The sequence below is a fragment of the Solanum pennellii genome, chromosome 3 (assembly GCF_001406875.1).
Source record: "Solanum pennellii chromosome 3, SPENNV200".
In the NCBI taxonomy this organism is placed as follows: Eukaryota; Viridiplantae; Streptophyta; class Magnoliopsida; order Solanales; family Solanaceae; genus Solanum; species Solanum pennellii.
Genome location: NC_028639.1, coordinates 18,000,661 through 18,013,500, shown reverse-complemented (window position 1 = coordinate 18,013,500; position 12,840 = coordinate 18,000,661). Strand labels below are relative to the sequence as shown.

Here is a 12,840-nt window from a genome sequence, read left to right as displayed (position 1 = left end):
CAAATATCTTCATTTGAAGACTCATATTTCCATTAGTTTTAGTTTTGGAGCAACTTCAAATGACTATATTTTTAGCACATAAGGGGTTAGGTGGCACATTACATATCAAATGAAGTCTTTGAGTCTTCTTTCCAACACCACCAAGTTTGATATATTTTGAGCTCTGAGTTAAATGTTATGGTTGTTTAAGTGAAGCCTCTCTAATTAAGGCATTTCATCCATTTGATAAAGGGGAGTTTTCGTCTTTTCCTTACTCCACTAGGCTTGGACACGCTTTTCTCACCTAGTTTAGGGGTCGAATTAGACGTTAAGTTATTTTCACATTCTTGAATACTTAAAACTAGTAAATGGACCCCCGTTTCGCGTGGTTAGATGATTTTTCTTTAAAAAATTAATTAGAATAGAACTTTTCTTGTATTTTGATGTTATAGCATTTTTATGCAAATTGATTTTCAAGAGTATAGAGGTTATTCAATTGTAGTTTACCATTTGTTTTATTAAAAGAAAAGGCAAAATTACAAATCGTATCACTATTTTCTTCTAATTTACATAATTTTATTTTATAGATTTAATAATTTGCTTTTGAAACTTTACATTTGGTGTTATCATATATATGCATGGTTATATATATATATATATAACTTATGTGTTTATCAAGAGCAAAGGTTTCATTGTCGTATGATATACCAATAAGTAATATGTAGTCATTATGTGTTTTAAAATTAAATGCAATCTTTCAAAATCAAAATTTAATATGTAATATAATTATGATGGTGTTAAGAAATTGAAGTTGTTCACGAATAAAACATTAAAGATCCTTGAAAATGGTGAAAGAGAAGTAAGAGATAATGGGGAAAAAGTTCAAAAGAGTACTTTGGTGCAAGAGAATAGTCATTATTGTGTACCATACAATTGTGATTAATTGTTAGTTTTAGTTATGTAATTTGACTTTCTTTTTTTTTTTACTCTTGTTAATATTAACATTATTAGATAACAACTAAAAATCATATAAATCTCTATGCTTGATCTCTTGGAGAAGAAAAAATTTCTTTGGATAATGTTGTATAGAAATGGATGGACTAAAAAACAACAATTAATATCATAAGCATAAATTAATGACTATAAAAAAAAAAACATACCCGGATTTGTAACAATAGAATGAAACAAAAAGGAAAAATCGAGTTCATTGAATACACAGTGTTTTGTTAAGGAAGTCATTTCTCTCTAGTACCCGAGGTTTAAAGAAATAGATCATCTCAAGATGAATGATTTTATTCACTAGTGTAATGATACAAAAAAAATAGTGTCAGTGAGCCACTCAACATGAGCAAAGTACATTATATTTAATTGTGCAGAAGAATAAGAAGAAGAAGTTCAGAATCAAATATTTAATTGTGCATAAAAAGAAGAAGTTTAGGATTTTCGTTGTTTTAAAATGAAAGGGAACATTATAGACAACAAAGTATAGCGTGAACAAATGTTTGTTGTGCCTTACCGGAATGGTCACAACCTTTCATCAATGTTTCAACCTTCCGTAAAAGTCAGAAGTCTTTATAAATGTCATAACTTTTCGAAAAAGTCACAACTTTTAATAAAAGTCGCAACTCATCATAAAATTCACAATTTTTAATAAAAGTCAACCTTTCAAGTTGTCATGCTATGCCAATTTTCAAACACAAGTGACAATATTTCAGCTTTTTCAAAAATCTGGAAAAGAGACTCTCTGAAGGCATTTGGTTAAAATAATTTCAGAAAGATTTGGAAAGCTTTCTCTACACTTTCTGAAAACAAAAATGGCATATTAAGATTAGGCATGGTTTACTTGGTTTAAAAAGCACAACTATTTTGTGAAGTAGAGTACTATTTATGCATCTACGTGGATGAATAGCTGGATAAGATATGAAGGAAAATAAATATAACCAAATCATTGTCTTATGTTGACTCGAATAAATAATGGGCACCCCATTAAGCACATCTTACACAATAATATGGAATTTGATAATGCTATAATAGTTGTTACGATACCAAATATTGCAAATTGTTTTGCATGCTCTCTATTATATTATCTATACAAATTGTGAGAAATATACCACGCCTTTGTATGCCTAACCAAATCCAACTACCAAAAGGTTTCAACCTATTGTATTTAAGGCTTTGAATGCAGTATAGCTCTGCATTAACCAAAAGTTCAATTCACATGTTAAAAGTACCAACATGCTAATGATCCTGTATGCACTGTCCAAAAGAGAGAGGCTTTGGAATGAAATGATGAGCTGGGTAACATGTATATTGTCTCGTCCTATGTATACTTCATCACATCTCTTTGCCTCGTCCTATGTGAACCCTCATCGCGTTTTTTTGGCAGACTTTGGGTTTTTCAACATCCGGATACTTGATGGAGTAACTTCAACAAGCTCATCTTCTTGAATGTACTCTATGCAATCATCCAGACTAAAATCTAGTGGGGTATCAAGAACCACTGCATGTAACGATATGGGACTTCAGTTAGTATGAGGCGGACAAAAGCAAAGACATACTATCAAAATGTTAAGTACATAAGAACAATTTTATAGTTAATCAGAAAAAGAAGGTAGTGAAACCCCCCACCCCACCCCCCAAACCCTAAATCATGCTATCAGGATAATATTGAACTCTGTTCAAAGCAGAATTAGAAACTATAGTTTAGGGCGGGGAATGAACCTAGTTGCAAGATAACACACCATTTTCTCTACGTAACAGCTCGAATTGCAGAATCTTAAGCTCTTTGATACAATATGGGGACAATATGTAAGCAAATATTTTCTTAACAATTTATTTTAATTCTATGTAACAGCTCGAATTGCAGAATCTTAAGCTCTTTGATACAATATGGGGACAATATGTAAGCAAATATTTTCTTAACAATTTATTTTAATTCTATGTAGGAAAAGGTTGAGATTTTTCAGTTTGGTGCTGACTTTACCTGTTACTTCTTTGTTTGAACGGACATTTGTTGCAGCTTTTTTCTTGCAGACATTCAGGGCAAGGTCACCTGACCGTTGGTGAATACCAACTATTTGACCTTTATAAACATCAACTCCAGGGCCAATAAACAACTGTCCTCTGTCCTGAGAACTCATGAGTGCGTACGATGTACTTGTTCCGTCCTCAAATGCAACCTATGATGATATAAGCAAAATTTAGAATATAATATCATTCTGTTCCGGAAAAAGCACAATTCAGAGTACGGGGATCAATGCATCCAATTTTTGGCGTAAAATTGCACATCAGTTTGTTAATGTTTTCAGATAAAATTTTCATATTTAAAAACTAAATAAAACAACTAAATATCACATCTTTTTAAAGTTAAAAACAAAATTTTGAAAAAACTTGGACCATCTGCTATTTGCTAAGACTTTAAAACCAATTTAAAATTTGATCTTTACTGAGGAGAAGATTGTACCGAAGGTGTAAAATTACCAGTGAACCAAGATCACGAGTAGAAATATCACCAGCCCATGATTCATAGCTCTCAAATACTGTGTTGAGAATTGCTGTGCCCCTAGAAGCTGTCAAGATTGAATTCCTCAATCCAAGAAGACCACGGGTAGGTATTTTATATTTGAGGAAAGATGTTCCTTCAGACCTGACAGATAAGTTGCATTAGTGTATTGTATTCAATGAATAAAAATGAAAAAGTATTCTGCAGCTAAAAACTGTGCCTTTCAAAAAGCCAAAATATCACAAAGAATGAATAAAAACACAGTAGACAATAAAGCAAGAAGACCAAGAAAAGTTCCCTTTTTTTCAGGATGAATCCTCTGATATAACATATCACTAATGAGAATGCAGGATGTCCATATAATGCAAATAATTGAAAGAACCACATTGCCGCTCCTGGGACAAACATTGAATAAACAAGACCAAAATTAATTCCATGAGCCTAACGTCCATATCTGATCACAAACTATGTTGCTCAGACTCTCCTAAACTGTTGCCATATTGAAGTCGGGTCCTCCAAAAATGCACTACCTTTGGAGGATCCGGCACACACCATCTGACACTTTTGAAGAGTCTGAGCAAACATACATCACAAATATCTATCATTTTCCTTGATCGTATTCTTCAGCTGAGCTAAACATAAACCAAAACAGTTTTATTGAATAAATATCAGCATTTCATTTATTTTTTTTTAAGAATTTAATTTTTTTTCCTCACAACTGTGGATCAAAATGGAAACCGGAAGCACATAATCAAACTCGCAACTTTCAGCACAACTAGAACCTTGTTATGGTTAAGAACATACAGCTATCTCAGCAGACAACAAACTATTGAATTGCCAGATCTAGGTAGGAAGGATCTCATTTTAAGGACCAGAAGGATTGTATTAGATATTCTGAGACTGAAAGCAATGTTTTTAAACTATGCTTGGAATGATGTTGGCAAAGAACAGGTACTTCCCTAACTTCCTAGTGTAAGACTCATGATTCTTAGCAAATCTTCACAGTTGGAATTGTCTTAACTATCCTTTACCACGTGCCATGATGCCAAACCTACTCCACTTAGCTGAGAGAATCTTTTACCAATCATTCTGAAAAATATCCGGTCATCATGACAATTTTTACTTACCCAAGCCCTTGCATATCAAACATCTGACCACGCCTTTTCCCCAGAAGTTCAACCACAGACCCCATGTGTTCTTCAGGAACCTCAACAGTAGCAATCTGCAAATATGGAATACAAAAGTCAGGACTAACAAATGATAGAGATTAAACAATACTCTCTTAGTATACAAGTTCAACAGATAAGTCCTACAGAAACAGAAACAGAAAGCAATATTGGACAATCTTCCAGATGTATTGAAAAAACAAAAAAGGGCAGCACTAAGCTCCCGCTATGTGTGGGTCTGGGGAGGGGCCAAACCAAAGGGAAAATCATGAGACGTTACCACAGTGCTACCAAAAATACAACACGGATAATATATTAAAAATGATCTCAACTTATGTGCATTATCCATTTCGTCCAGTTAAACACAAAACAAACTCAGCCAATGATTACCTCATAAGGTTCCAGCAACTTGTCGTTCACTCTCTTATTTATCACTTTAGGAGGTCCCACCATGAACTCGTATCCCTCCCTTCGCCTGAACATTTCAGATTTTTAGTATGAGTAAGATAGTGTGGTCCGAGGTATGTGATAGAATTTTCTTACATGTTCTCTATCAGGATGGTAATATGTAAAGTACCACGTCCACTGACAATGAACGTATCTGCAGTTTCACCATCTTCAACTTTCATTGCCAGATTTCTTTCCAGCTCACGGTACAACCGGTCTCTTAGGTTTCGACTAGTAACATACTTTCCCTGAAAAATATTTCAAATCATTTCCCACGAAAGCAAGTTCTATCTGTGAAATACTCTGCAACTAAACTACACATAAAATTGTTTAAAATCATTTCCCATGAAAGCAAGCATGTTCTATCTGTGGTAAAGGTGACACAATGCTCTTCACTTAAACTATGCATTGTTCTCAAATTCGGTTTCAGCACAGAATGTGCCATCTATCATGTTCCCAGATCTCAATTGCTATCTACATGAGAGCTGGTTCAAAGCATAACAGGAAATAACGCACCGAGATGTGTGCGTATATAGAATGGAGTATAATGAAACAAAGATTTGGGCAGCAAAAAGTTTGGCATAACTTCAGCTAGAATAGCTCCCGGTATTTACCATATCATCATTAATAAATAAAACAGAATTATTAGTTTAATGTTTACTCATTTTCGGGTCCAACAGCAGGGGGTTTCTAATGTCATTTAGCTTCCAATTTCTCCATATAATTTTACATAAATATTTTGACTTTTAACTTTGTTAACTTAGACTTCTGTATTATATTAATGACGGAATAAAATATTAAAATAGTGGTTGAAAAGTTGCTTTTATATAGAAAACATCACTTCAAAGTTAAAAATTGAATAGTTACAAATTTGATCGATTGGAAGTTGTGAAAATTGTATGTAATATATACTAGAAAAATTGTGTCGAACACTTTGGAAGTCCCAAAATAAATAAAAAATCCCATATAAGTTGAATCTGAGCTAGTATCACTTCCAGGTAGTTGGACACATGTAAAATTTTGCCTTCTTGCAATTTCTATGGTACAATTAATGCTCATGATGAAGATGACTGAACATGACTTTTTAATCTAAAAAATTTCTTATTAATTGCCACATTTGATTGTCAAATTTTTATTCAAAACCTGTTCTGACTTAATTCTAGCATGGAACAGTCGGGGATTTAAAGAGGCTTGAAACTTCAAGGTCAGGATTTCTTTAAAAATAAAAAAAAAGCAGCAAACATTAGAATTTGGAGAAAGGAGTGCAATACTCTATGAGAATACCACATCGACACGTCCTTAAGTCTGGTGATACAATTACAGCAGCACAACCTAGGCAGTAGGCCCAGTATTAATATTGTTCACTTTGTGTTTAGGCTTGTACGGTTTTAAAACACATCATCGGGCCTTGAGCCTAGGTTGCAAGGCTTTAAAACACACCAACATGGCCTAAAGTATTTTTTAATGTGGAATTCACTTAAGAGTTTCAGATCATGCTCAAATTGAAGTCATATATAACAATACAACATACTATTGATAGTGTCTGCTTTGGCCCTAAGCTCGCACAGCTTCAAAAGGTGTCACTATGTCTAATACTTGTTTCCCTTGTATACCCAGCATCTCCAGCTCTTTGTCAATGTGGGATTGTCTAAATGGTTAGATACGTCCCCTCTTAAGGACTCTGTTTCCTCTTAAGGACTCCGTTTCCTCGTTGAGGTTTCTTCGACTCCCATCCAAGTTTGTGACTTTCTAATAGATCACTCTACTCATGTTATTGTCGAGTTTGGGCCTATTTCTTCATGACTTTATACAGCACATCAAAGCCTAAGGAACTTGGCAATGTATGATTTCAGTCCTTGATATTCGACTCACCATGAAAAAGATTGCACACAAGTAGCTCTAACACCAAATGTAATAACCCAGCTCACTAGTCATATTTTCTACATTTAACTTCAACCTGCATGATTTTGAAACGTGTTACTAGGCTCTACGGCTCGCTTCCTTATATACCCGACATGTCTTGGGTGTTTTCCCGATGCGAGATTTGCTCAAAGTATTGCATTGTAAAGAAGAGAAGAGGAAGATGACCTTTTGTTTGTCCCACCTCCCAACATCTTACCTTAAAAAAAAAAAAAAAAAAAGGAAAAAGGCATAAGTACCACATTGAACTAAGGCTGGATTTTCAGTTACACGTCCAACCTTTGTAGAGGATTATTAGCCCATAGACTATCTTTTTTAACATTTCTTATTAAATATATATATTCCTACTTCTTTACTTCTTTTTTTCCTCTCTACTTTCTGTTATTTCTTCTCTCCTCCACCACCACCCTCACCGGCGCCGCCACCACCATAAGCTACCATCCTTCCACCACATCTACCAGTACTTGCTCCAACATCTCCTAAATCTCCCCTTAAAAGCACTTGACAGCCAACTATTGATAGGGTCAAATAAAGACCAAAGGACTTAGGTCGATAGTTGAAGAGAAATCCAATGAGCATTGTAAAGATATGGCACCTGGACCTAACTCAACCCCAAAAGCTAGCTCATTAGGAAAGTATTGCCCAAGTCCATATAAGGAGATCACCAGTCCATTCCTCAACCAATGTGGGACTTTTACCCACTCTAACACCCTCCTTCACGCCTAGACCCAATTGGCGCGTGGACTGGGAGCCCAAACGGAGATAAACCTGGCTCAAATACCATGTAAAGATATGACACCTGGGCCTAACTCAACCTCAAAAGCTAATTCATGAGGGAAGGATTGCTCAAGTCCATATAAGGAGATCACCGGTCCATTCCCCAACCAATGGAACTCTTACCCACTCTAACAAGCATTAAACAAATGAGACTTCAGATTTAGAGAAATCAAACATGGGGATCTCAACTACAAAGGAAGAAGTGAAGGCTTCACAACGTCAAATCATCATCTGTGATGATGAAAATTGTGGGGTTCCATTTAGTAGATTTCTCTGTTCTTTGTTTCTTCTTGGATGGAACTGTGGTTGCGGTCGATAGATCAATGATGTCCTTCTGATGATGGAGAAACTACTTGCATTGCCTCCATTATCATCATCGTTAGAGAGACTTTAAAATTTTTCTTTTTCAAATCTGCTCCCATTTCGAGTCGAGAAAAACCTCTTGAATAGTAGGTTTCCTCTTATCTACTGTGTTACACCTTATTGGACTAGATTTTCCTAAAAAAAAAAATTTGAAAAAGGTAATGGTGGGGAGTTTCCTAATTATGTTGTATGTTTCTGCAATTTCATTACATTCACCAGAGATAGTCATATCAAAAATGAAATTGAAAAAAAGAATTTGAAAGACAGCTTCTTTAGTCCATCATTGAAAGAAGTCCATAGTAACCTACTGAGACATTTAGATTTAGTTCAAAGCAACGGACAAGTGCAATTGTGAAGACTCGCAGTCCATTAGCTTTGGTAAGTGAATTTTTTTGTAATGAATCTTGTAAGGATGAATTCAAAGTTGATCCGTTATTTCTCTGGTGGTTGTGGATAAAGGTGATAGAATTAGCCCATGAAAACATAACCCACCTAAGTTTGGGATGGTTATTGACCCGCCCAATTATTAGCTCAGGCCTCAGTCCATTTCAGCCCATAGTATCTAGGTTGATATGTAGCCCAAACTGACCCATAAGAAGTCTTGTTAAAATATTTTTTGTTTGATCGTGCTATACATAAGCCATAATAAAGAAAAAAATAGTTTTATTAGGTACTAAAATATCATTCCCTCCCTCTAATTTGTGTTTGTCATACTTTCCATTTTAGTCGGTTTGAAAAATAATGTCTTCCCTTTTTTGGCAATCTTTCATAATTTCCATATGACATGTTTAGGACCAGAAGATTAAAGGACATTTTAATACATTTGACATATCTTTAGTTTAAGACCACACTCTATAAGAGTTTTTTTTTACTTTCTTAAACACCATGTTAAGTCAAAAACATACGAACAAATTGAAACGAGGGAGTACAAAAGAACAAATGAACCATTTAAAATTCAGTAAGAAATTGGGCAAGTTGGATTATGACCTGCATTTCAGCCAAAATAAATTTTGGGAAACTCAGCCCATTTTGACCTACTCAAATTCAGCTCAACCCGCCCATCTGACACCTCTAGTAGTGGAGGGCAAGAGGAGGAAGAAGGAAGGAGAAGAAAATGTGAAAAATAAATATATTAAGTGGTAAAATATGTATCACAACTTACATCAGATCTAATTATGGCATTGGCATAATAACCCTTTAATTTGGCTTCAACTGGTATTTATATCCTCCAACTTTGGGTGTGCACAAGTGGGCACATAAACTTGTATAAAGTTGAACAAGTAGACACACATGTCCTACTTGGCAATTCGCGTGAGAGATACTCTAACTGATTTATATCATGTCATTAAGTATTTGTGTCTCTACTTGTTCATCTTTATACAAGTTTAAGTGTCCACTTGTGCACCCAAAGTTGGAGCGCATAAATGTCAGCTAAGGCCAAGTTAAAGGGCACGTTTATGTATTATATCTATATCATTCAAGGTCAAGTCAAAAAAAGATTGGGGGTAACAAGACACCACAAAGAACGGGTGTGTAACTGAAATCCTTTCCCAAATGGAAAAAGTAGGATCTAGACGGCAAAAAAATTACCACATAAAGAAGAAAGCCTGCTTTAAAATATGTCATTGTAAGACGAAAAAGTAGGATCTAGACGGCAAAAGAAACAACCACATAAAGAAGAAAGCCTGCTTTAAAATATGCCATTGTAAGACAAAATAGTATAAATTGAAAGAAGCAATGCATTTTTCAGAATGAAAGTCAACTCTATAGTTTGTCCCTTCCATGGTATGAAAAAACATGTAAAAAAAGATGTTACTAAATAGTGATTTACCTCACGGCCAACAAAGGGGGATGTATTGACTGAAAATGACATTTTCACTGTAGGTTCTTCAACCTTGATTGAAGGTAATGGTTTTCCATCGCTTTTGTCAGCGATAGTCTCTCCGATCTAAGTTTACAAAAGAAGAACAGTGGTTCATAAACTGCTTTGCATCATATGTTTGCAATTATCTCAAATGACAAGTAATGTATATAAACCAACCAACCAACATATTCAGTTTTCATACCTGAATATCATCAATGCCACACACCGCACAAATATCTCCAGCTTCAACAGTTTCAGCAGGAACTCTACTGAATTTCTCATACACAAATAACTCACTTACTCTGCCGAATCTGCATGCGTCTTCAGATGTACATATCTGACAAGGTTATTTGTATAACTCGTCAAGAAAAGAAATTGAAAAGTAAAAGAACGCACTTCTCACGTAGATAGAACTAGCATGTATAACAAGTTCCATGAAAAAAATGATTTTTTTATAAAATTATTATTTCAAAAAGTTTGATAAGCTAATAAGGCAAACAACAGTCTTAGTCACATTTAGTCGACACTAATATACGAGATCCTAAGATCAACCATTAAGATCAGCACCAGAGGTTTATATGTATTTGTGGAATTATACATCAATCAGAGCATAAGATCAATGAAGAATCCTAGCATTTGATCTTATATTCTCAACTTCTCAACCTAAATTTGACAACTAGAGGTGGGAGAATGAATGGAGACTCATGACTTGCATTCGGTCAGCATGAGCTATGAAGATTGGTTTGTCATCTACCAGATCAACTGCAATGCTCTTAACTTAGCATATACGCATACATCCAGCTATAGAAAACATTGCTTTTGGCTACTAGAGAACTTCGGTCGGAGAGGTTAAATCTCTCTTGTTAAGTGTGTGAGCTTGTAAACAACACACACACATACACTGCTTGTATATGGGAGATATTCCCATAATTGATTAAAGTATTACCGTATCAAAAAATGTGTACAAGTGTGTGGATGTCTTCTTTGATCTCATAGTAAAACAAGAAAGGTTAGACTGGAATTTTTGGAACTTCAAACTTTGTTCATGCGTGATAACCTAGCCTTCCCATAATGAAGAAGATTAGTTCGTTATCTCAACTGTTAATGCACCTAACATAGAGACATAACATCTATCAAGATTCAAGTCACAGAAAAGACTTCCTTTAATCCATGTTACTAACACACTAACATCGGAGAAACTAAAAGTCTCTTGATAAGCCTCTTCAACAAAAACCTTTCTTGATAAGCCTCTTAAAAAATAACCTCTTGATAAGCAAGTATGACTGTGAGAACTATAATACGTACACAGAATCACACCATTTTTTACGTACATATATATATATATATATATATATATATATATATATATTTCCTGTTATCAGAAAGGAAATTCTATATCTTGCTCAATTTGTGAGTGAGAGAAATTATGTTGCATCCTCGTAACAGATCCCTTGCATGAGCATAACTAAACACTGCAAGCAAGCAGTAAGACAGTATAGAAGTCAATTTGAGCTCCATTGGTAGGACAAACTGATCTAGAAGGTACTCATTCAAGAATAATACTTTAACTGATAACATCTCAAGCAATTGAATGTAGTGTCTAGTGTGTATAAACAGGAACAACAGCAGTTTGCAAGGGAATAAAAAGGATTGATGTAAGAGCTTTCATAGGATAAACAACCCCAAATGAGAGAAGATGGTATGACCTACCTTCACATCCATTCCCCTGCGCAGACTTCCAGCATGCACACGTCCAATAGCTATGCGCCCTTTATGTTCTTCATACTCAATATTTGTAGCCTATAATGTTTATTGATCAGTTAAATAAGAAAATCCATAATTATGGCTCCTTTTTCAAGAAGAACTACAAAGTACTTAGTGGTGCAGAAGAGCCAACATCTGAGTAAGCATTGTCACCACTCTAAGATCTTACATACAGATGAGGTTTCAGCACAGAACCTACAAGGCTGAAACTTCATACATTTTTGACAAGCTATCCACATTGCTATTGAAACACCCTCTTGAAAGAAATCAGTACTACTAGAGGTCATTTTATTTATTTTTTCCTGTGTAGCAGTGCTTAAGGTGTTTTTCAATGCTTCAACTGTTTCCAAAGCCTTCCGACATTTACCCCACAACAAAGAGCTTCCAGAATACATCTTGATGCAAGCACCCATTACGAAAGGAACAAATTTGCATCTTTTAAAGAAAGCCTTAAAGAAACTAAAGATGGTTTACTGCATAAAAAAATATGCAGACCAGCAGCTTTATCATAGGATAAATAAAAGAGGAAAGGTGAAGAAAGAACTAACAAGCATTTGAAGTGCACCATCTTTATTAATCTTGGGCCCTGGAATACATCTGATGACGGCCTCAAATAATGAGCCAAGATCCTCACCCAAATTTTCAGGTGATAGTCCTGCCTTTCCCTTGATACCACTGGCATATATTACCTGAAAATCACACTGCAGAGAAGAGGACAATGAGATAGAGATCAAAATCAATGTCTTACATAAGGTACCAACAATCCCAGAAAGCTCAACTGGTTAATAGTGGACCCTAATTCTAATAACTGCCAGGTATCTTCAATTAAGAAATTCCTGTTTCAAGAATACCCAAATAACTCGAGAGAATATTTTTATGTTCATGGTACAACTAGTCTCAAATGTGAGACTAGTTGTAGTTCCATGTTTATCTGTTTAACATTATAACAAGGGTTTCTATATGTCACAAAATTAGTATGTAGAGCTATTGCTTTGTTTCTTCTTCTTTTTAAATCCTTATTCCTTTACTTTTCTTGAGGGGGAAGAGGGGGGGGGGGG

The 12,840-nt window shown here is 35.0% G+C and overlaps 1 protein-coding gene across 1 annotated transcript in view; it reads right to left on the bottom strand.

Annotated features, from left to right (window-relative positions):
• Positions 1-1,927: 1,927 nt before the first annotated feature.
• The window catches only part of LOC107014339 (putative elongation factor TypA-like SVR3, chloroplastic), a 15,206-nt gene continuing 4,293 nt past the window's right edge, over positions 1,928-12,840 (bottom strand). The window contains exons 5-14 of the mRNA XM_015214208.2: positions 12,331-12,483; positions 11,729-11,818; positions 10,221-10,355; positions 9,986-10,102; positions 5,191-5,342; positions 5,038-5,122; positions 4,609-4,703; positions 3,460-3,625; positions 2,963-3,158; positions 1,928-2,479 (exon numbers count right to left, since the gene is read on the bottom strand). Coding sequence (XP_015069694.1) covers positions 2,346-2,479; positions 2,963-3,158; positions 3,460-3,625; positions 4,609-4,703; positions 5,038-5,122; positions 5,191-5,342; positions 9,986-10,102; positions 10,221-10,355; positions 11,729-11,818; positions 12,331-12,483 — 1,323 coding nt within the window. The 3' untranslated portion in view covers positions 1,928-2,345. The remainder of the gene's footprint in view (positions 2,480-2,962; positions 3,159-3,459; positions 3,626-4,608; positions 4,704-5,037; positions 5,123-5,190; positions 5,343-9,985; positions 10,103-10,220; positions 10,356-11,728; positions 11,819-12,330; positions 12,484-12,840) is intronic.